The sequence below is a fragment of the Larus michahellis genome, chromosome 2, assembly GCF_964199755.1.
Source record: "Larus michahellis chromosome 2, bLarMic1.1, whole genome shotgun sequence".
In the NCBI taxonomy this organism is placed as follows: Eukaryota; Metazoa; Chordata; class Aves; order Charadriiformes; family Laridae; genus Larus; species Larus michahellis.
In genome coordinates this window covers 36,005,538-36,029,685 of record NC_133897.1, presented here as the reverse complement: position 1 = coordinate 36,029,685, position 24,148 = coordinate 36,005,538, and the positions used below count along the sequence as shown (strand labels likewise).

At 40.5% G+C, this 24,148-nt stretch overlaps 1 protein-coding gene across 1 annotated transcript; it reads right to left on the bottom strand.

Moving 5' to 3' along the window:
* Positions 1–860: 860 nt before the first annotated feature.
* On the bottom strand, positions 861–19,530 carry GPNMB (glycoprotein nmb). Its single transcript, XM_074574843.1, has 11 exons — positions 19,328–19,530; positions 14,216–14,365; positions 13,370–13,513; positions 11,884–12,063; positions 10,624–10,782; positions 9,857–10,165; positions 8,535–8,657; positions 7,713–7,815; positions 6,612–6,817; positions 4,139–4,226; positions 861–3,310 (listed from the first exon to the last, which is right to left on the bottom strand). Exons 1-11 carry the CDS (start codon positions 19,395–19,397, stop codon positions 3,157–3,159), a joined length of 1,686 nt encoding a protein of 561 aa, XP_074430944.1. The 5' UTR covers positions 19,398–19,530; the 3' UTR covers positions 861–3,156.
* Positions 19,531–24,148: the final 4,618 nt, after the last annotated feature.

The window sequence follows — 24,148 nt, the reverse complement described above, 5'->3', positions numbered from 1 at the left end:
GAGTATGGTGGTAAAACAATGGTATTAAGACTTAAAAGGCATAATCTTGTGAATTATAAAGACGTAGTGGTAAAAGCTTTATTTTTAAAGGAAATTTGACTATGCTGTACAATGGTGGAGGTGGTCAGTTATAGTAATAGGCCACAGTATCTGCATGTCTCTTGCAAAGTTTAGTTAGACTCCTCTACAATTCCTTCAGGGGTTGGTGTGTTTTAGCCTTAGTTTCAGCTTAGTACTACTTTCGGTAAGAAAAAATGTTACATCTGGTGAGTCTTTTAATTGTGTGCTATAATAGCCATTCAAGAAGAAAAGGGGGGAGGAACAAAACATGCAGTTCAAAATAATACTTCATTTTTTTAAAGTCATTTTTAACAAACTTGTTACCCAACTAAGGTTTCTGCTTCCCTTCACGACATATTTGAAAAGATGGGGTTTGTAAAGATGTTGTACATTTATGTTTGATGTCATTCTTTGATGTTATTTCTCCAAAGGGGATACCTGAAACCTGTCTTGTAACATTTGCTGACATTCACAGATCTGTTGTTTGTCAGCTGTTCTTGTCTTTGAATGACATGAAGTTCATTTGTATCCTGATCTGTTCTGAAATTGGGTTCTTCAGCTGTTGTCTGGTTGTTAAGGAATTCTCATTGCTTCTCAGTTCGTGGTGCCATTGCTCTGAGTACACTTGAAGGGAGGCTGCAAAAACTGCTAGATAACCAACAGTAGTACCACATGTGCATAAGTGAACCAAGACTAATGCAAATCCAGTTGTTTTTTCTGGAGATGGATACTGTTTTGGTCAGTAAGTAGGCAAATCATCAAGTTGCTTATCTGACAATATCTCTGAGACAAAGGAAATGTACTCTTTAAAATCATTAGATGGTTTATTTGTCAATGCAGCGGTTAGATTCCATTGTATAAAAGTAAAGATGTATGAAATGGAAGTTACAGCTGAAAAGGCAAAATCAAATTATAAAAATGTAGTATTCTGACGATATTTAAAGGAAGATAGTGCAAGCTATTCTGTATACCTAGATTAACAGATAAAAAAACTTCTTAAAATATGCCCAAAAGTTGTTTTCTGTGCAAAAGCCTAAGATGTCTCTGAGCTCCTAACGTGCAGTGCTTTGCTGAAACAAGATGCATTCTGCATATAACCTAGGTCAGTGGTAGCCTGCATCATTACTGATCCTGAGCATTATACCTATGACAGACCTTATTTTTTCATGCTGTGTTACAGGTCATCTTGAGCTTTTGCCTAAATCCTTGTCCTGCCTCAAGCCAGAGCAAGAAATACAAATTACAGTTCTTCCTGTCAACAGTCTGACTGATAACAGAGGATGTAACATTCAGATGGTAATTTTTGCAGGAAATATGTTTTCTGTTTAAATCAGAGAATAGTTTTAGATGCCCAGTTATGGTTAGATAATAGAATGTTACATATAAGGAAGATGGAACAATGGCAAATATGGCACTTTTAATAATATAACTGAAACGACCACAAAAGAATTAAACCAATTGGACAACCTGGAAACAAAATAAGAAAAGAGGCTGTTAAATTTCATAGCTAAAGAACTAATCTCACAGGTATGTAGAAATCTGCATTTTTTTATACCCTCAAATCATTTGAAGTTGTCCATGCACACTGGGGAAGTGGTAGTGAAGACTACATTCAGATTGTGAATGATAAGCATTTGACAGATCCGCTAAGATACCAGGAAAATATGTTTATGCTTATATATCCCATCAGGAACTGCAAACAAAATATATCAGAGATGTTCCAAGACACAGTAAATAAGCTAAATATATTAAAATACAGATCTTCAAAGAATTCAGTGCTTGGAAATGGTTGGCGTAAAGTCATTTGCGAAGCCCCCAACTCAAAATTAATTTCACTTTGATTATAAACTTCCATATTAACAGAAAGGCTCATAGGGAAAATGAACTATTTAAAGCATTTTTTGGTCAGTTTTCTTGCATAAGTTTACACTTTCTAAGCTGCATCATGCAAAAGCAGAAACTGGAGCATAGTGCTTTATTTAGATTGGGGTTTTCATTTGATTAAGTGGTCCAAGTTGGAGGGATGGAAGAGCAAGCAGATATTAATGTATCTTTACCGCAGGAGAAAGAGGAATGAAAAGAGAAGGGGAGAAGGGAATCGAACGCTACCCCTTCCTGCTACGACCCTCATTCTACTGACCCTTGTCCATGGACCACTTATCTGCCCTCTGGGGACTGGTGGTGCCAATCCAGTGTTTCAAGACCAGCAGAAACAAAGGAGACAAAGAGAGCATCAGCAATGGCATCTAAGTATCTTACACGGGACTCAGAGTAAAAGTTTCAACAGGGAAAGCCAAGCAGATGAGTCTCATCGGTCTTGTTGCTTGGGTGTCTGTGGTCTGGTTTATAGTGAGACTCATGCACTGGTAGCCATGTCCAGTAGGAAACTAAATGTGTCCAGCCCTGTTTTCTGGCCCGGAGGCCAACTGGGATGTAATGAGCTGCATCCGTGCTATTGAACCTTGCAAAACACAGTGGCTGCTGCCAAACTCCCGGTAGGGAAGAGTGTCTCTGGTGGTTCCCAGAATCTGGGGTTTGCTTGGTGAGTGACAGGGTCAGCGGTTCAGTGCCAATGCCTGGGAATCGACCACGGCACGTTTCATTCCACAGACAAAACATGTGCCTGCCCCCTGTGTCTTTCTTTCTAGCAAAGGCATGAATCCTGCTAAGACAGTAAGCGGTTATACCGGACTGTCTATTTAAGACTAAGCATTTACAAGTTTTTGTTGTGTTGTTTTGTTTTGGTTTAATTACCCTTTCTTTTTCCCCTCCAGATTGTGGGTCTGATTAGTTTTGCAGGTAGTTAACCTAGAAGCAAGAAAACCCAGATAAGGGAGAGGGGGGTGTGTTCGTTATTCAGAAGAGCATATCCTAGATCACAAGCAAGAACAACAAGTGCTCTAAACTACCTCTTTGTTTTCTGCGAAGGACTATTTTAATATTCCTAATTGCACCAAGCCCCCAAAAGTTACCACCCCATCTATATGTACTTTCACCTTACCCCCTGTTTTTTTATAACAACAAGAAAACCCCATCAAAGTACAGTTCAGATACGAGTCTTGTACGTAATCTAATAGTCAGGGATAGACTAAAGGTTTAAACAATGCCTGGTTTACTTTTCAGCAGAGGATTTCTCTCAGTGCTACTAGGGAAGAAAATTGCTTTGAAATTGCTGAAGTAAGCAGTTAGTCCCTCCTGGTTCTCTGCTTGTCCCGCGCTTCTCTCGATAGGCTTGTATTGCTTGTATCTCCTGCAAGGAATGCGCACAGTTAGTTGCTGAAAGACATTTAAATGAAGGTCCACATTCAGCATGTGACTATGAGAGAATTAATTATGTATTCATAATATAGTTTCTCTCTTCCTTCTCTCTTCAGTCCCATCTCATGGTTAACAGCCATAGGTCAGTAGTGGTGACTAAAGTCTGGTTAATGAGAGGGCTCCATTGCTTAGCGGAGTACTGTGGCTCTGTGGAGGTGTTTCTTTCTCACCACTGACTGTGCAGGGAGAGCATACTCTTGACTCAGGAGTCTTGGTGCAGTCTTAAAGTTTCATGAGAAACATCCAAGCTAATAACGCAGTAACACGTACTTCTGTTAACTACTATCCTACGTGTCCAGCACCTTTTTCCCCAAATAATTTATTTGTAAATTATTTAATGAAGAATGTTGATTAATTCTTGATCTGTCAGTCATTTGCAAACCCTTCTTGTAAGAGGTTTAGAGCTAAATTAAATTTCTGTTTGTTAGATTTTACTGCACGTATAAATCGCATCCTGCAGTTTGAGGTTGCTTACTGCTTACATGCAGTTCCCAGGCCTTCTAGTATTACTATTTGTGCTTATGGGCACAGAATGTAATTTTCTATGAGTCTTTAACATTTGCATATTTTCCAATGGTTTTGTGGCTTAAGCCAGTAATCTTATTTTCTTGAATATTTGCCAGAATATTTGTGAAAAACAATAAAAAAGAAACAAAAATATAACTACTGAAAATTCAAGAAGTTGTTGGTTTTGTTAATTTAAACTAATATTTTTGACAGGTCCTTGAGCTGTTTTTAATCCTAGAAACTAGCAACTTACTTGTAAAGGACAAAAGCCCCAACGGCGGCAAACACTGCCAATAAACCAAGGAAGATAAAGACACCTTCTGTTGTTGCTGATGATGACCCTAGAGTTCAGAAAGTAGTTTGGTTAGAAGTTAGCCTTGTTTTTACAGTGAGAGAGATTTTCTACAGAAAACATCATTTTTACTTGATTGCTGTACAGATTGAAGTACACTTACTAGTTCTAATATGCTAAGCGTTGGAGGTCAGTGACTTTGGCAGGAGGTGGTGCTTTCACATCCTAATTGGTTTAGTTCTCAGTTCCACCAGAGTGTGAGTTGGGCTTTGCCAGTTTTCTCATGAGAGCCGTGCTCCTGAGACACATGGCCGCCCTTCCAGCATAGAAGGGAACGGAGGGTCTTGCTGGCACCCCACGAGGTGAGGCGAATTTCCTTCTTGCTAATTGCCTTGCCGGGGAAACATACACACTGAGAGTCTAAGAGATGCAGTCTCTTTATAAGCTTTAATGTTAGAATCAGCTTCACCTTTCTCTTAGGGATGATGGCCAGGGAAGATGGGATAAAAATAAAGTTTTTTAAATGTTATTGTTTGTTTGTTGCAGTCCCATACACTAAGGTGGCGGAGTGTGGCTGAGAGCATGGACTTAGGCTTCTTTGCCTTATCCAAGAGCTGAGGGCTCTGCTTTTTTAACATGCTCGTTCTGGGAAATTGACTTCGAGCTCTGCCTGTCGTTGAACTCTGCCTTCTGGTTTGCCATCAACCATTTCGCTCACATCTACTCCTAATTCCATCATATCTGATGGAAGAAGCCAAATCATTACAATGACTTGTTTTTTAAAAATTGTGTTAAAATCTTAATTTTCCAGTCCACGGGCTGTACTTTTATTGAGTTTCCTGACGCTGAGACACATTCTTGGTCCTCATATTGACGACCGTGTTTACACAATGAAGTAATTTAGAAGTGCATGTTGGCTTACCTTTCCAGTTATTAATTTATAATTGCTGTCTATGAAAATCGAGATATCAAATCAGGCTTTACCATTTACTTGGTACACGTGCCTCATATTTCTCAGTTTGTTGATGAATTGTTTGTGAAGGCTTGACCTCATTCCTAGTTTACACAGTATTTTTGCTGAGACTGTAGACATTTACCTTATTTTATGAATAAGGTACATCCTTGAACTAGTTTGCAAAGCAACACATACTGATGGAATGGGTCTAAATCACAGAACTGCACTCCATTCAACAGCAATTTAGGCAAGTTAAGAGTGGATGTTTTGTGCAATGCCAACATAACCCGGGCATGGTCCTGCCAAATTTCAAGGGCCAGATGTTTAGGCACCAAATGCTCAGGCACCAAATTATGAGATTTGCAGAAATTCATAAATACTTGCCTTCTCTTGAAATGAGTGGAAAATTGTGGCACAGGAGAAATGTTTGCAAACTTTAGATGGGCTCCTCCAGAAGGTGACTCAAAGCAGCAAGCTTTCTTAGATCCAAATTCTGCTTTGATTATAGTGGAAGCCCCAGAGTACAACTTAGCTTTGCCCTCTGGAGAAAACCTATGGAGACCAGCCTTGTTGGGCTAAAGTTAGCCTTTGTGAATACGGTTTTGAAAAATCCTACTGCATGCTTATTTTCATCTTCAGGAGCCAGAATGTGCTTACAGGTCAGGCATTGTGCCTTAGTCATCATGAACTGATTCAGGTACAGCTAAATTTATACCTAGGTTAAATAAAATCAGCCAAAAATACTGTGGCAGATGACCACAAAGGGTCAGTTGCTTGGCTGTTAGAAATTACAGAGTTCAGAAGAGTCACTAGGACATTGAGTGGGAGGTCAGGAGGGCCATGGAGTGGGAGCAGAGAGACAGCACGATCATTTAGACTTCTAACTGAGGCTGAGTTTAATACCTGGTTCTGTCAAAGACTGCTTGGATAACCAGTAGTCAATGAATGTTACACAGACCTTTCCAGAACCTGATTCATCTTATCCTCATGTAGAAATAGAAACCTGGTCAAGGTCAATGGGCTACAAAGAGGGCTCAGGGCAGCCAGCTCAGCTCAAACTTTGATTCTGTCTCAAGTGAGCTGAATTCCTCTCTGTTTCTCCAATGTCTCCATGTGTGGAGTAGGCTGGCTGGCATGTCCCCCACCTGCTTTTCTGACCAACAGAGTTGTTCTGTGGAAAAATACATTATGGCTTAAGAGCTGTTCATATTCTGTGATACCAAAGGGTTTGTATAATTACTGTACTCATTGCATCATAAACATAAATCAAACCAAGTTCTAACATCTAAAGTACCCATAGGGAAAGAATCATCTCTTTATCTTTGCATGGACCCTCACACAAGCTGGCACTGTCTCAGCTGAGGCCTCCAGGCATAATAAAAACCCCATACAAATTCCTGTGCTCTCCCCCCCTGCAGGGAAATGTCCACAGGAAGAAGCTATTCACAGACAACCCGCATCTGCTCTATGTGGCCTCACCTCCATTTACGGAAATCAGCGCGCTGGCAAGGGCTTGACTTGTGTCGTCCCCCAAGGTGATGTTTATGCAGTATGTTCCACTTTCCTCAAAAGCTCTCCTGACAGTGAGTAAGCATTCATCAGTGACAACAATGGGGTCGCATACCACACTCTTGGACACCTGGCACGTGGGGTCAGAAACTACTGTGCAGACATCTGTGGGGAGGCTGGGAGGGGAGGAGAGAACACATTGCATTTGTGGAGTCCTGTTAGCCCAGTTCATAGACACATTGCACTGATGCCCCAGTTTTATGCTGGTGCCTGCTTACTGAAATCAGTGGCACTACAGTGATTTAAGAGTGTTTTATTAATACATGACATATATTTTATACATACCTATACCTATTTTATACCATACCTATTTTATATATACATACATGTGGATTTTATATAAAATGCATATATACAATCTATAAATTTTTATGCTTGTTTTACATATCATCTAACATTTTATGGCTATCACAGAATTACCTGCCTCAAATCAGCTTATAATAAGCTTTAATACACAGATTCTTATATGTAGTATCATGCGCTGAAAAAGTAAACGCTAACTTAAGAGGTTAGTTGTTTTCTGGCTGCATTACCAAGACAATTCTTGCACTTCTTAGTTCTCTCAACTCTAATCTCCTTCTAGGAGCTAGGAGTATTAGTGCAATGTTTTCCTATCCAAGAAATTGCTTGGACAGACCCATTTGCTCTAAGTGTCAAAAACCATGGCCAAAAAGAAAGGGTTGCCTTCCAATTTCAGTAGACTGCTTCCCATTTTACAGTAAGTGCTGAAATCTTGTCTTGGACAGGAAAATATAGACTTATTTCTCCCCACTATCTAGTTCTCTTATTTTTACTGAGGCTTGACATTTGTTCTGAATCCTAAGAGCCTGGCAGTAACCTCTATTGACATAGTTTACAAATGAGACTTGTATTATCATTAGTTCCAGACAAGAAATAGAAACACTGCAGTTCCCAACTTTTGTTCATGCAGCTGCATCTAAGTTCAGTCAGCGTTCCAGCACCTAATTATTTTTAAAGAGGGAAGATTGACAGTTTAATTCAAATACTTACCTCCCTTGGCAGGTAACAACAAAGTCAACCAGTGCGTTTTCAGCTTGACTTTCTGTCATCTGGATGCTTGTCATCTGAATAATATTTACCTCAAGGATTCCCTCTGGGAGAGGAAACAGATGTCAGCGGTAGGACACATGACAAGGTCTGAAGTCTGTGTACAGATCCTCAAGTGTTTGGCTGATGCTCAGTTCAGGTCTTGTTTTCCATAACCTCCTCCTTCCCTTAGCAGCCCTCTTGAAGGGTTTGAAAGCTGAGAAATTTTCCGGTGCTTTCCCTGTGAGGCTGCTCCTTTCTGCTCTGTTTTATTTTTCCATTATTATTATTTATTTACTTATTTCACTAAATCACTTCCCTGTCCCACTACCCATCACTTCTGTGCATGCCAAGGTCAATTCAACCTTATGTGACCCACCCCCCCAGGCCATATGCTTCAGGTTTGGCAGGTTCAGAAGCTGATGATATAGAAAGTAGTGATATGGCGCACATTCCCACCAGCCATTTTCCAGCTCAAGTGCCTGGAAACACCACATGTAGCATGGGGGCAGCCATCAGCATCCAGACCAAGGCCCAGTCTCAGGTGTCTGAAACAACGGGCCATAACCTCTGCCAGTAGGTCCTGACAGAGCACATAAAGAAACCAAAGTTTGTTGGTTGTCTATACGTTAATCTTTAAAAACATCAGCTAAGTCCAAGAGAAGGATCTTATTGTGAGTCTCATGTATTTGATAAAAGGGAGCCTAAATAAATGTTATCTCTACCATACATTGTTGTATGTTGCTAGCCCCATTCCTCTCTTCAGGTGTTGACCCACGTTCTTACCTACAACAGAGATACCATTTCTATAGTACCCATTTCTGTAAATATGGCAACCTCCATCAGGATTATCTTCCATTGACTGGAGAGTGATAGAAGAATCTGAAATAGAAGATGCTCCAGTCGTTACTGTTGAGGGAGAAAGAATAGATACACAGCTTTAGAACAAGTTCTGCTTAGAGGTATTCTGAACATGGCCATGTGTTTCAACTGCATTCATTACGTAGGTCGTTAGTGACTTTGGTTTGCAGCTGTGCAGTCATGTATGTCTCTGTCTGGGATCATGGTAATAAGCCTTAAAGAAAACACACGTGCCCAGCTGTAGAACCCTGGAATGGCCTGGGTAGCCTCACTCTAAAAGCCACCTCACTAGTCACCCATCTCTGTGAAATAAAAGTGAGACTGCAAGGTTTGATGTAATTAAACACTTATTTAAAATTCCCAAATCAATTATAGAAGAAATCCAAAGGCAAATAAAAGGTTTAAAATGCTCTCTTTAAAAGTAGGCGTTTTCCCATTGCTCTACATTACAGCTAGTGGAAAAATGAAGAGGGGAAGTGGTGAAAATTATATCTTTCCTTTCATTTTTCATTCTCACTCGATATTTTGGTAAAAGCACATATTAAAATTCTGAAATTTGAAAAATATAACCACATTTACAATTTAATAGTAGCAGTATTATAACTACCTGGGCTGAAACTGCAGGCCTTTTGCAATCCTTAAAACCCTCTGAGATGATAAACCAATGCTGAACGTAATGAAAGTTATTCTGAAATATGATAGTGCATAAATTTAAAGCGGAAAAGCCATTCTGGGTTAATGCCATGTGGAAATCCCATATTTTGGAACATGAGTAAGTTTTTTGTAGTTCAATCCAATCTTATTTAATTTTGGGTGGAAGTTAATGCAAACCAGAAAAGAACTGGCTATAAAAGTGTTATGAAATACCTCTTTCTCACTTAAATTTTACATCTTACCTCAGAAGATGACTGTGAGTAGGCAAGGCTAAAACCACTTGACCTGGCATGGTAGATGGTATAAAAACACATTTATATGTACTGCATGTTCACCTGAAGACATCTGTATGCTGTCACTGTGGTGGCAGACCTGGATGTGTAATGTGTTAATGTGTAAGTGATGCCTACCATAGAACCACAGAAGAATTTATTCTTATTGATTTTGTCTGTAAACCAATTTATAGAGGGTTTGCAGAGTCGTGCAGCTCTTTCACTGATGACAGTAAAATTTCTAAAGATACGAACTTAAAATATCAGAATTTAGAGTTTTGATGCAGCTCTTAACTTCACTGCTGTTCGATAAACTCTTACCTGCTGAGGTGGGCAGTGGTGCAGTGGGTGTTACTGGCCTGCAAGGGACAGGTATAATGGCTTGGACAGTTAAATTCAGAGTGAAGTTTCCTTGCAGAGTATAGGTGTGAGATGTAGTGGGGCTGCTGGCTACAAATAAGCCACTTCCATCTCCGAAGTTCCACTTGTAGGAGATGGCGGAATTATTAAGATAGTGGCTGGGATCGTGGATCTTCACATCAAATGTGATTGGTGAGTCTTTGATGAAAATGGAGTCTGAGATGTTGCGGTCATGTTTTTGGAACATACTCACAGATATTGGAATTTTGTCTGGAGGGGGGAAAAGAAAAGAAGTAAATAAATAAAGCATACATACCTGGCTGCAAACAACAAACAGCTCCAAAGTCCCTGAACTGCAACAGTCAGAACGTGAGACATTAATGTCTTTAACATGGGTTTCTACTTTAATTCAATTTACTGATCTGAGGAGTGAATATCAGTAGGAAACAGTTACCCAGAAAAGTATGGGAACAAACGAGGAATCACAAACATCTGTGGAAGATTGCATTTCCTCTCGTAAATAATTTTTCATTACAAAGTAGAGGTGTCGCAATTAAGCTACTTGACACTACTCAAGGCAATTTACCAGAGATTCCACATTCATATTACAAACCTTTCTCAGGCCAATGTTGTCTTTTTTTGCCAGATGAAGCTTGTGCTGAATTATTTTAACACCTAAACAACAAATACCCCTAGTATTTTATTCCAGTTTATTCCAGTATGCTCACCTGTTACAACATAAATGGCACTTGCTTTTGCAATTGGAATGTACGCTGAGTGCCCTCTCCTGTAAATGGATACCGCCATCACGTGTTTGCCCAGAGTGATATTTGCTGTGTTGACTGAAAACATTGCTGAAGATCGCCCAGTTGTTTGGTAGTACTGACCTGAAACAGAACAGGAACTTACAATATGTTTTGCCCTTCAGCCTAGCTACAAGTTGTTTTAAGAGAAGCAATATCTCTGTGAATCTTGGATTGTCTAAATCAAAATGAATAATTTAGAATTGTCTTCCAGTTATTTGGCAGGTGGTTTTGGAGGACTGAATACTTTGACGCTGTGTTTACTCCCATTATTTCTGTGTTTTTTTGAAGGTGTCAAAAAGGTATCCCAGATTTCACTAATCTAAGAAAAATTTGCCAAGGCATCTACGCCTTGCCAAAGCAATTACATTACATTAAGTTATTAGGATTATGCAGTGGATGGTGATACCTCTTACGCATTTTAAGTGATCTTGTGCTTGTCTGCTTTCAGTGTAGCAAGAAGATATAATACTTCTTGCTTCATAACCTAGAGTCATTTGTATACATTTGCTTATTTGTCTTTGTAACAGCCAATTGAGGTTGGTAAATAGTATAACCTCAACATAAAATTTGGGACATTATTATTATTACTCATGCTGCTACCGATGATAATACTGATTTAGCCAAGCTAACTTAGGATAATAAGATTTTGTATGTAACCAGTGTCAGGAATAGCCCAAATGTTACATACTCAGGAGATGGAAACACTGAAAACCAGCATCTGTGACCAGACCAGTACCACGCAGTCAGTGGCGGTTTTTACCTCCCCAGAGGCAAGAAGTGCTGCACCATTAAACTGACCTGAAGATATACAGCGCTATGGTCTCTTAAATTTAAGAATCTGAAGTGGCAGTGAGCGGTCAACAAATCATCTGACTGACCTGCTTGGACCATCTGTTTTCCTAGAAAAGGATCTTGAGTACTACTGAAAGGAAATTAATTTTCTTCAGTGGTAGTACTGTGAATGGAGATTTAAAGAGAGTCTCCTGGTAATCCATGATTTCCAGACCAAGCAGCTGATGGCCTCTCTGGAAAGCAGGGAGTGAATTTGGGATCTCCACTCAAGAGAGTGGAATCCTTTTTAAAGGACTTGTAATAAAACATACTCAACAAATGAGTTATTGTACAGAGTGAATATAAGCTTTGCAGCGTCAGCCAAATCAAGGGATGTGTTGCAGTACTAACCAAACGTGTGAAACACGTAGACAAAGTTCCTTCTCCTCCAGCCAGGATAATGTGGGAAAGGTCTCCCATCTGGGAATACATTATGGCTGTGGTTGCTTGTACAGTTTTCCCAGCCACAGTTGTCGATCCATTCGGTCCAGTTGTAGACATAGACTTGCTGATCCTGGGAAGCTGGAGGATCTAAGTGTAGAAATAAGGACATGTTCCTGGTCAACTGAGAAATGTGCAGAAAGTCAGGAAACAAGAGGCTGACACCCCAAGTTACAGCAGTTATTGCACTTAAACAACAGGTTAAGTGGAGTATTTTTAGACTGACATTCGTTTTTTCTAAGATTGTGCTTTATTGTTTAATGTGAACACTGAATTATTCTGGCTTGGCATTGTTTTACTTAGAAGCTTAAAAATTTTTTACTGTCTCATGGGCCAGACACAATTTAAAATTGCTTACCCAAAACTTGCTGTCAACTACACAGGACGCTACTGTTTCACTGGAGTTAGTGGGGCTACCTGAACATTTGGCAAGCAGAATCTAAAATTTTAAGTAGAAATAGCAGCCATGGAAGCACTGTGAGGAAGTGACTTTGTTTTGTCAGAATAGTTTTCTATGGCACCTTTAAATAACTTAGACATGAATTTCAGTTCCTTTCTGAATAATAAAAAACCAGTTTCCTTCCCCAAACAGCACAACAGATATTAAGTAGAGAATAGGTATCAGCAGTTAACAAAACATTAGACAGTCAAAAAGTAGAACTCAGACTGACAAAAAATTTGCTGATATGCCTTGAGATGAAAATTACTTTGGTCAATAAAAAAATTGGTTGAACATTTATGAATTCAGGGGAAGAAATGTACAACAGCCTGTTTCACTCTAGATCCGGCAGCTTCAAACATTGGAATTATGATAGGTTTTTTGCTCCATGTAACAGTAAATAAGATGAAGAAGGTGATTCTCTGATGAAAACGTTGCTTGATTTTTAAATTAATTATTTTCTTCTTTGTTTTTAATTATTAAAATGTGGGAATATGAGATTTACTCCTTCCTGAGGGTTTTTCCAGATGCAGATGATGGTTAGTGAGTTCTACAATTCCTAATTGAAAAAAATAATTTTATAAATTGGGAGCTTTATAAATTTGGGAGAAAACAGTGTGCCCGTGCAACCTCCTGACTGAGCTGAAAAGCAGTAACAGTTTTGTAAGGAAGCCAAGTTAACGTCACTGTTTTGGGAAGGCAATTTTACAGCGAAGGCAAATCTTAAGTTACCTGGTCATTACATATAGCAGATGCAAAACAGTAAAAATACCACCATGATCTTCTGAGGAAAGAAACTGGTGTGGCACAGGTTACACATGAGTGTAGTTATCTGTTAAAAGCATCACGGCTGCTGTCCATAGGATGTGCCTCTGATGTTTTCAAAGCTTCAAGACACGTTCACGCCAGCACCATAGTCAGGTGTGTGTATAGCGCAGGGAGACTGCCGTTACCTACCCTGCGTACAATTTCTCTCATATATTATGTTGCCATTGCTATCTTCTTTCTGGCACTTGGGAAACTGGAGAGTCACAACAAAGGTCACGTTGGATCCTACCAGTGCTGGGCTATCAGTGTCCAATTTGGCTGTCACCCTTCCGCCTGTAGAAAAGAAAATTGGTCTTCACTTCAGTAAAGGATGCATCAGAGCTGCAGCTGCCTTCAACTGTGCACTATTTACATTAGAAATGCTTTATTGATTCCTCTGTTTCCGAGGAGTTTTGTGCTTCAGCATCACTTGGACTCTTATCAAAACTCCAGCTTAGAACAATCAGAGGGACTCATCATATCCCCCCACATCACTACTGGTCTGTCATTCATTTCCTTGTTAGAGCTAAGAATATGGTTTTTTACACCCGGGGGTCAATACATTCCAAAAGAGTGTATTTTTGTTTCTCCCCAGGGATACAGCCTTTAGGCCTCATCTCAGACCAGGTGATAATAAAGTGTCTTCACCAAAGTTGTTAAACTGAAGCCCACAAAGCCCTGTGGAGGTAGTAGCTGAAGCTCCCGGTCCTCTAGGGCATGTTTCAAATAATGGATTGTCCTAGAGCCCTGGCCATCATGTATTAATGTCTGAGATTATGAGTCATGGGAAAGCGTTTACTGTAACAACTCACTGTTCTGCTCCCTCAGACAACGTACTGGGAATGGTATCAAGGCCAATCATCCCTAATTTGCTATTCCTTCCATCAGTGGTGGATATTGAACCTATGAAAAAGGACTATAGCACCTGCAGTCTTCAATAAGGTGGATTTTTTGGCCAATTTTCTCAGTGTCTATGAATTACATATGTGTGATTACCTTTCCAGCAGTCCTTCCATCTGGGATCGCCTTCTTCCCAGAAAGGATAAAGCTTTTCATTCCATTTATTTTGATCACTAGTCCAGCCTTGTAGCTTCTTGTAGGATGTGACAGGAGAAGTTCTTCCATGGCGCAGCACATCTTGAAACCCTTGAGAGAAAAACAAACATGCAACGTAATTGCATTTTCCCTGCTACCCTATAAAGACAATGCTCTTGTGCTGAACAGCCTTCTTAATACGACTATATTCTGGTACTGATTAGAAAACTCTTCGCCAGTAGAAAGTTATGGAATTTTATCATCGCAGCTATAAACACATCAACTATAACCAGCATAAAGACAATTCTGACAGACTGACATTTCTCTACTTGCACTATTGCAAGCTTTTCAGGGAAAGAATAATACGTTTTACAACACTTTGACCATATCAGAGTAATTGTTTGTGTGAATGGATAGAACCCTGCAACAAACAGGCTAGTCACACAGAGGCTGCGTGATTGCTGACTGCTTTGTGCTTGCCTGGTAACAAATCTATGAGTAGAAAGGCTATCAGGATAAATTCACTCTGTGTCTGAGTCGTGCTCTAGTGGGAGTTATGCCAGGAATTAATTTTGACCCAGTGAAGCTTTGGTGAGTTGGCTGGTGGTTTGGGTGGAAGGGGTGGAACCAATTCTAACAGAAGCTGGTATTTCCAGAAAAGGAAATTTAGAGCTGAATAGTAAATACAATGTGTTCATAATATAACAACAAAAACAAATTAGCTTCATGCCCATTACTTTAAAATGGCTCAGATAGATAGTAAATAATTTTAATAACCTCTTTCTTCTCATATTACTACAAATAATGGGCTCAAACTTTTCCCAGGCCTTCTAGGATGCCTCTTTCTGTAACAAAGTACACATAATGAAAAGCAAAGTAAATATCCAAGTAACCTGTAGGAGCTTGTGAACCGCTGTAGGATGCCATAAAAATACGTTCATAAGCAGGCTCACGGGCAGAATTCCATTAAAGCCTGGGGGCTTTAAACAACTCTGTCATGTTAATCAAGTATCTGCTGGGCGTGTCACAACATCAAGGGAGTTAGGATTTCTTCTGCTTTTCATGGCTTTATTTTAGAGGTAGCTGATGCTGAATGCTTCTGAGATTTATACTGAAGTCCAACAAAGAGCTGGATGTTTTTAAGGAAAATGCAGAGACCTTTAAGAAGGGCAGGAATGGGCCTGTGTGCTGTAACGTAACTGACTGTGTTGGAATTCCTGAGTTTTTGACAAGGCACAGAGCAGGTGTAGCCAGTCTAAGCACGATCTTTATGGGCATGTGACTCCTAATTTTACTGCAAGGGAGAACCAGAGAAACAGCACTGAAGAAGAGGCAGGAGCTGCTTTCTCTTTGTGTTTTATTGCCAAGTGAGATTGCTGCTGGGCAGGAGGGACATCCCTTGGCCAGTCCCATCTCTCTGAACTGATGCTGGTAGCTCTCTCCCCAGTCTCTTGAGTCTTGAGAATTGAAAGGTTTGAGGAAAAGAACAGATTTTGAACTCAGAGGCATATTCTCCCACGGTCTTTTGCCCTACAGGAACTCCCCACAGTCTCACTTAAATCGCTTGAATCAAGTCTTTCCTGCAGATTTAATATATTTTGATGTGAGTAAAGCAAAACATCATGACTGGTATTTACTTAATGGCCTGTATCACATGCTGTATTGTTTTCAGTCTTGGTCAGAAGAAGAGTTGTGTAATGTTGTCCTTCAGAAACTTTTCTCAGAAAAAGACAGATTAGCAACTATAAAAGTATTTCACAAAGGCTTATCAAGGTCAATTACGTTTTATGTCAAGAAATTAATGTGTCATCCTATTTGAAAGTACGTGGGGATTTTTCCGGATTTCTTTTTCCCATTCACTTTGATTTTATCTAAAAATTATGTCATGAATAAAAATGTTCTGATTTTGTCAGATCAAAACATTTCAATTTTTTTCCCCAAAATGCTTAATTCATCAAAAGGAGCTAGAACACTTTAATTTTATAAATGCTTTTAATTTTGAATTTTCAATAACAGTCCTTGAATCCAGAAGTCATTTTCTTGTCCAGCTTTGGTAAAAACTGTGGTCACTGCTTCTAAATCACAAGCTCCTTAGGCATTTCTGTGCCTCGCTGATGTGCTTTGTTTAGTTCAATCAAATATAAAACATTTCACAAGCTTCAAGACAAGACAAAGGCATTTTTGCAGAGGAGCAAAGACTTCAGCACTAGTTTCTCTAACACATGGAACTGAAGATTTTCAGTTGTTGAATTTAAAGGAACAAAAAGCTTTAATGTATTTCTTCTTTAACAATGAAGAACACTCAAGAACAGATGTTGGTCATAACCAAAATTAGAGCAATTCTGTTCAAAATAGACAGAGTAACATTACACTCCAAAGAAATGATTACTGTAATAGTTTTGGTGAGGTGATCATAGGAGAAAAGATCTTATACTCTGATTGACTTTCTTCTTTCTCATTCTGGTTTTCATTTTGGTGAAAAATGTAGCAAAGACAAGAAGTTCAGCATGTCCTGTGATAGTGTGTTAGCCATGAAAGATAGAACGAAAGCCAATGTTAGAACAACAGCAATAAAAAGATCACTCAGCTAAAGAGGATGAAAGCGTATTAGAAGAAAAAAGGCTGATGTTACTGCTAAGCTAAGACAACAGAAAATAATGTGAGCTTTCTAAAGTTACATATGGAAACATAATAAAGCAGGACAAAAAAACAATTTGAAGAACAACTTGCAAAAACATAAAAAGTATTAATTAATCTCTTTTTTTTCAGATACAAAAGTAGTGTAAAGCTTACCAAAAAGTCTGTAGGGCCAAAAGCTGATGTAGATAGAAAAGAAGCATTCAGGGAAGAAAAAGGTATAGCGCAAAAGTCAGATACATTAGTTTACATTTTCATTCACAAAGGAGGAGCATAATAGGTTTCAGTGCTAGAATTTTTCTTTACAACAATGGAGAATCTCTCTCAAAATGAAGTATTGGCACAGAAAAAATATTATAGGACAAATCAACAAAATGAAGAAGTTGTCTAGATAGGATGGCTCAAAAAGTATGGAAATTATTCGAGAGTGAAATAAATGAGCTATTAACCATAGCATGTAACATCTTGCTTCAGTGGCCAAGAAACAAAAGTTGGCAAATGTGATGACAGTTTTTAAAAACACTTCCAGGGAAGATTTAAAGGATTACAAAAGGTTTGAGGCTCAAATTGGAGAAGCTGGTAGAAACGGCAGGGAAGAACAGAATTAGCAGATACAGTGGATTCATATGATATGCCGTAAAAGGAGTGCATTCCTCACAAATACATTCGAGTTTCGCTGAGGGAGCCAGAGAGCATGGGAACAAGGCTGACCTGCTTGCTATAGTCTGCTTGAGTTCCAGCCAGCATTTGAAGAGGTCCCTCGCTAAAGGCATGTAAAGGAACTAAGTTACCGTGGGATAAGAATGAAGGATTTCACATGAAGAAATGATTGTTTAGGATATATGAACCAAAAGTTATGAATAAGTGGCCAGTTTTTTCAATTGTTGAAATAATTTAAAATGTTCATAATCTGGAAAACAGATAAACAGTGAAGTTCTTTAATCTGCTGAAGACAGTGTCTTAAAGTAGTAGAGGGGAGGACTGTATGACACTCAATGACTCAAGAATAAAACTATATGAAATTCAACATAGTTAAATGTAACTTTACTTACAGAAAGAGGGGCTCTAAACTAGCTATCGCCACTTAGAAATGAGGTCTCATAGCTCTACAGTTTTGATTGCAGTGCGCATTGGTAGCGGAAAAACTAGGAAAAGGCTAGATAGAGAACGAAGATGAAAATGTCATTACAGCATTGTATAATTCCATGTGCGTTCATGTCTTGAATACTCTATGCTGCTCTGTTCTTTGCAGCTCAAGCAGGGTATAAGAGAACTGAAAAAATACAGAGAAAGGTGGCGAGGATGCTACAAAGGGGTTGAATTTTTTCCATATGAGGAACAGCTAAATAGACTCGGTCTTGAGCCTGCAGAAGAGGTGGCAGAAGAGAATATAAAAACAGAATCACTAACAGCATGGAGGAAGAAGCAATTTGTCACTATTTCTGAAAGTACAAAAGTTAAGGAGAATCAAATTAAACCAGTAGGTTACAGGTTCTAAGTGCATAAAAGATATTTCTTCATGTAAGGCACAGTTAAGGTGTGAAATTTCTTGCTGGCAGGATGTTGTGTGTGCCAAAAATTTACACGGGTTGTAAATCAAAACCCAAGTGCATGAACAGATGGAAGAAAAGTTCAGTAAAAACTGTTCAATACAATGATTCTGCATTTGACAGAGGCAGTTCTGGTGCTATAAATCATCAGAAGCTGGGAAGGTGTCCTCAGTAAATACCAGTATACACTTGCCCAGTTATACATCCATTACTGTTTCCCTTTGGAGACAGGTACAAGGCTAAATGGATGCTCAGCTGGACCTCAGCTTTTAAGATCTTCCATTTCCTTACTGTAGATTCTGGAATTTGAGCCTAAAATCCCATTTCTGGGTTCCCAGCCCTGAGCTCAGGGAGTCAGCCTAAGACTTGAGTCAAGCTGGGAACCTGGAAAGACACAGAATGCCAGCCCAATGCCTGCCCACCATGGCTTGAGGATCTAATTCCTTGACTGGGGTCCCTGAGGTTGGGGATCCACAGGTCTGGGTGTCCTGGTGGGGAGCACTGACCTGGCCTCTCCCAGCCACAGCTGAGCTGAGCAAACTGGGGCAAATCCATTCTGCGTCTGCCTTTTTAGCCATGCTAGGGATGTGGAAATACTGTTAGAAATTTGTTGAAACAGGCCAAGGCTTAGCTCCAGTCAGCTCTGTGTATTTGTGGAGCGCAGGAAATAGGTACCTGAACAGCTCTCGGCATATTTCTCCAGCTCAGGTGACATTTCTACCCAGAGCCAGGCAACCCTGAGGTGGAGCAAGCTGTCACCTACAGGTTCCCAAGCACAGCTCCATCAACAGCTGCATGTGCAGTGAGCAGCCGTCTTTACCGCACTGGCTCGGGTTGTCGAACTCACGGAGGCAGAGAGAGAGGAGGGGGTGAAGGAAGCACTCACGTGTGGCGGCGGCACAAAGCACCGCTTGGGCCAGGAGGAGAAATCCGACGTGGTGGCGAACTCCACTCATGGTGCTGGAGACCCTGTGTTGGCTCAGCGTGCGCAGAGGAGCAGAGAGTGCCCAGTGCCCGCACACGGTAACTCCTCCGGTCCCCACTGAGAAGTGAGAATGAAGTTTCTCCGCTGCTCTGCTCTCCGATTAAATGAAGGGCCCCAGGACTCATCATGTGATGGAATTAAGCAGAGATGCATGATTTTGTCTTCAGCTTCTTTCAGCTCATGTGCTTATGACTCACTCCCTTTGCTTTCAGCATTCCCTGGGATTTCTGAGAGACCTGTTTAGAGCCACACCATTTACCTCGCAGGCATTTTTATACTAGTTTTGCACTATGATCAATTTTTGCACTTAATTTGTTTTTAAATTAGGAACGTTTATTCCCAGAAATCCAAATTAACTCTTGCCCCAGCCTGATTTGCAAGTGTTACTGCAACGGCTCACTGCATTTGATGGACCCATCACTACTTAACCATCTATCTCTCCCAACACACTGGGCAACAACTGTAAACTAAATGGAGACTGGCCAATTCTAACACATCCCTGGACTTGGCTCCTGATCAGAGTTGATTGTTAAGGAACACGTTATTTAAACATTTAGTGAGCACGAGTGCACCATCTGACCACAGTTGCACAATACGATGTGGCCACGGTCAGAGGTGTGATCACAGACCATATGTAGTGATGGCCAGTCAATATCTAGCTCACAAGTTGCCGTGACCTACACACAGACAATACTTCATTGTATATGCTTCATGGTGTGTAGAGATAAAGGAAAAATAGACTTTGCTCCCCAACCTAATAATGAGGTACAACCAATGGCTCAAGAGGAGTAGAGTAATATGGGCAGATTGGCAAACACTGCACTTTGTGGCTCAAATTCAAGTTCAACATGCCTCATCTGCCCAGGTGTTCTTCTGCAGGCAGTGCAGCAACTGAAGCGCGTTGCAGCCCTGGCAGCCTCGTAAAGTTTCTTGCTTTTGTTTGCAGCAAAGAACAAGCTTGGGTGAAGCGACGTGGCATAGAAGCAAGTGTCGTCCTCAAGACAGGAGTTCAGTAGTGGTTTCAGTGATCCCAAAGTATAGCACTGGCAAGTAAGGCACTGGCTAGCCAGAAACCAGCAAGTTGGGCAACACTAAACCATTTTTATTTTGGGCAGGGCAGGTGGAAGCCTGTAAGTCCAAGGCACTGTCAACAGAATGAAGAGATTGCCCAATGAAAAGAGATTTTAGAACTGTAACTACTTATTATTTTTTTATTTGTTCTTCATTTCTTCCATTTTTCTAGCATTTTCTATTAGCTGTCTAAGTTACCGTCGCTACCTGGAGTGCCCCAGCCAGCATTTCTCTCAGTAACACAGGCTCTGATGTCCAGCCCTGTGCATCTTGCGTATGTAGACCCTGTGCTTCAGCACCCTCCTGGCTGGAGCCAACCCTCCCTCCTTCTGCCAGCCACGGAAAAGGGTGAAGGCAATAGCCTTAGGGATACCAGGCTTGTTTAAACTAAGCCCTCATTATCTGGCAGAAAGGAGAGGGAGCATAAATCAAAGTCAAAGCTGGGACTGACTATGCAAAAAAATCATATGACTCCAGCGTCCTCATGTGATTGTCGCTTTTTTGTTGTTATATCAGCTACTCCCAGTTGAAATGTCATGTTTTGAAGCCATTCACAATTATTTTTTAAACCATGTGGGACATTAACTTTAATTGCACTCCTTTGTTTCCAGGTTGTCGATCCTAGAAGTGAAAAGTGACCTTCAAACATTGTGTTTCAGCACTGGGATCCTGATCCAAAGTCTGCTGTGGAGAAAGGAGGTTTCAATGCTCATTCCCAACAGGGTTTTGAGAACCTCCAGAGGAAAAGCTGACAACAAATGCCTGTTAATTAAAACCAAAAATTTATCAGCCTAAAAACAATAAAGTTGGTTAGGACAGAGTTTTTTGCCATGTTATTTGATACATGAGATTGTTACATAAATGTTGAGTGACACTCTCAATAAGGGCCAGCTGGTGGAGATTATTAAACACGTTGTAAATAGACTTCAGGAGCACTGAGGATCAGGCCTGTGGTTAGAGCAATCCAAACCCACCAGGGCTGGGCTAATGACTAAAAGGTGGCCGTACTGCCACGCTCTAGTCCTTTGCGTTCTCCCTCCTTGGCTCTTGGGCCTTAGACTACGCATTCCTGGAGGGCTGACACAGAAAATGTTTGGATCCGCTTGTGCTGTGGCTGCAGTCAACAGCGTTAGCAAGAAAAGAGAAGAGGAGAAAGCCATATAAGAAGGGAAGAAAGAGCTAGGAGGAACAGAGATGTAAAAGGAGTGAAGAGAAGAATAAAAAAGCCAAGGAAAAGTACGAGAAGGGAAGGCTAAAGGGACCATCTGAAAACTGAGCTGACTTATCCAAGTGTCCCAGCCGTAGCTGAGTATGTGTGAAAATGAGTCCATCTGCAACACTGAAGAGTTGCCTGAAACTGGTTGATCACCACCGGATTTTAAATTAACTTTATAGTTTTTTACATTATTATTCTCAGGCTCTGAGAGACAGCTTCACAGTTAAAACAACTGAACTAAATTGTGCAGCTGTAGAAGATAAAAGATTTAAAATATATCCTAAATATTCTCCCAGCAAAGAAACACACGTTCAGAGAGATTTAGGGCTTAATCTGACAAAGAAGTGGGTGGGTAGGAAGTGCTTGGTACTTCACAGCTTTAGCGCCTCAGTTATTAAAACTCATTGAGGAGATATACATCTCTGCTACCTGAAGGCCTGTCAGATGACAAGGTGTGAGTACATCATGTGTACCTGCATGTCTAGACTGTGACAGAGCTGGCACGCTCACACCACTATCACACCAACATCACCGCAACACGAGTACAGGAATTGTTAATCACAGGAACTTAAAAAAAAAAAAAAAAAAAAAAAAAAAAAAGAAAAAGAGAAGGGATTTGAAGAAGGAACTTGACTTTTGGCCAAGCCAGCAAAGGAAAATGAGACGAACTTGTTTTGGCAACCAGGTACTTTTAAATAAATGCTGGCTGACACTACCAGTGGTCTCTCGAGGGAACTCTGCTTAAGGCTGGACAGATTCCCTTTCTGGGAAGAAATCATCTGTATCTCACTTCACATGAGGCAGTGGCCATCGGCTGACCGGACCGAACATGTAAACAAAGCTATGTTAGCAGTTTGCAGTCTTTGTTCTTGTACAGGGGAAAAAAAAGCTCTGCAAAACCTCCTGATCAGTTTATGGCACCATCCAGCTCAGTTTATTACTGAAAAACAATTTAACCCTTGCAACTGGATAAACAGGCTTTTAGTAATTTCAGTGTCTTCATTTTTTGCTTTTGTGGTAGATAAAGCTACGTGTTTTACCATTTTTTACAGGAAGGTGTTTCCTTGCAGTCATATTTTTCTCCAAATTCCTGTGTTGGTGTTGATGTTTCTAAACTTGGCACTTCGATTTTTTGTGATAAAAGTAATTTTTGGCCTGATTACCTCTAGAGGGAAGGTTCGAATGAGCACGCCAGCCCCCTGCCTTTGTAGGGGTGTCTCTCTGTCGGTCGTTCCCTGCGAGCGCTAAACTCCCTGCTCAGTCACAGCCATGGGTGTGACAGAGTGCCCCAAAACACCTCAGGAAAGCAGCTTGTGGGGAAGGTGGGGGAAGCCGAGAAGTCGTCTGTGGTGCTTTGACATCAGCAGCTCCTCACAAGAGCTCAGCCTTGAGACAGAGACTCACAGAGCGCCCCGCTCCGCTCACCTCCACCCAGTGGACTTGGCTTCTCTGCCTGTGGGAGTTCTCCCTAATTCGTGCAGATGACCAGCAGCGGAAGACAAAGCACCATAACAGATACCGACCCTCCAGACCACGCCACTCATCTTTTTTTAAAGGTGTGTAAACAAAGCAAGTTTATTCAATGTCTGTAGGCAGGTTTGGGGTTTTTTTAAATGATGGTGTCAGTGCAAGGGGGAGGTGTATCTATCCTGGTAGTCCCAGTGCTCTGCTGCCATAGCCCACGGTCTTCTAAAGGCCTCTGTAAGCTTGTGGCCAACTCTGTGTGCACCTCAGCTGACCCACTTTCAGTTTTGAAGCTGACACGGTTCATTTGCAGGCTGGATATTGGTTTTATTTTACTACTTTTCTCATACTGATTTAATGAACTTTTAGTTACGTGGTTTATATTCACAATGATTCATCAAGGCACAGTCCTCTTCCAACCAGGAGAGCAGATAATTGCTGTGAAAGTGCATGATTATGACTGTGTGAGACCCATATTTTACATCATATTATAATGAAATCCATTCAGGCCTCCCTGTTGCTCAGAGAGGTTTTAAAAAATAGATTTTGTATCATTCAGCTCAAGAGAGAGCAACCAAATTATTGCTGAGAAGTTCTGCTTTCTCTAAAGTTATTAATTGATATTTTGGCTAGGAAAAAGAGAAAAAAAAATCTCAGAAAAAAAATATCCAGGAAAAATCAAACCAGCAAAAACCAACCTAAAAGGTGACGTTTCAAAAAGAATATACTTAACAAGAACATCTGCTGTGTAGTCATTTTGGTGGGAGGACACTGAAGGAGAAGTAGTCTCACAGACAGTCTGCTCCTTTAAACCTTTTCTAAGAAACAATATAAACTGAATGTTCTCAATTGTACCTTATTCCCTGTGTACACTATGTTTCACTTATTATGGGCTGGGGATAAGAGTTCAGCACAGAAGCTCAGTTGTTTTATGGTCCCGTGAAATTGCCTTGACTGCCTAAGAAATAACC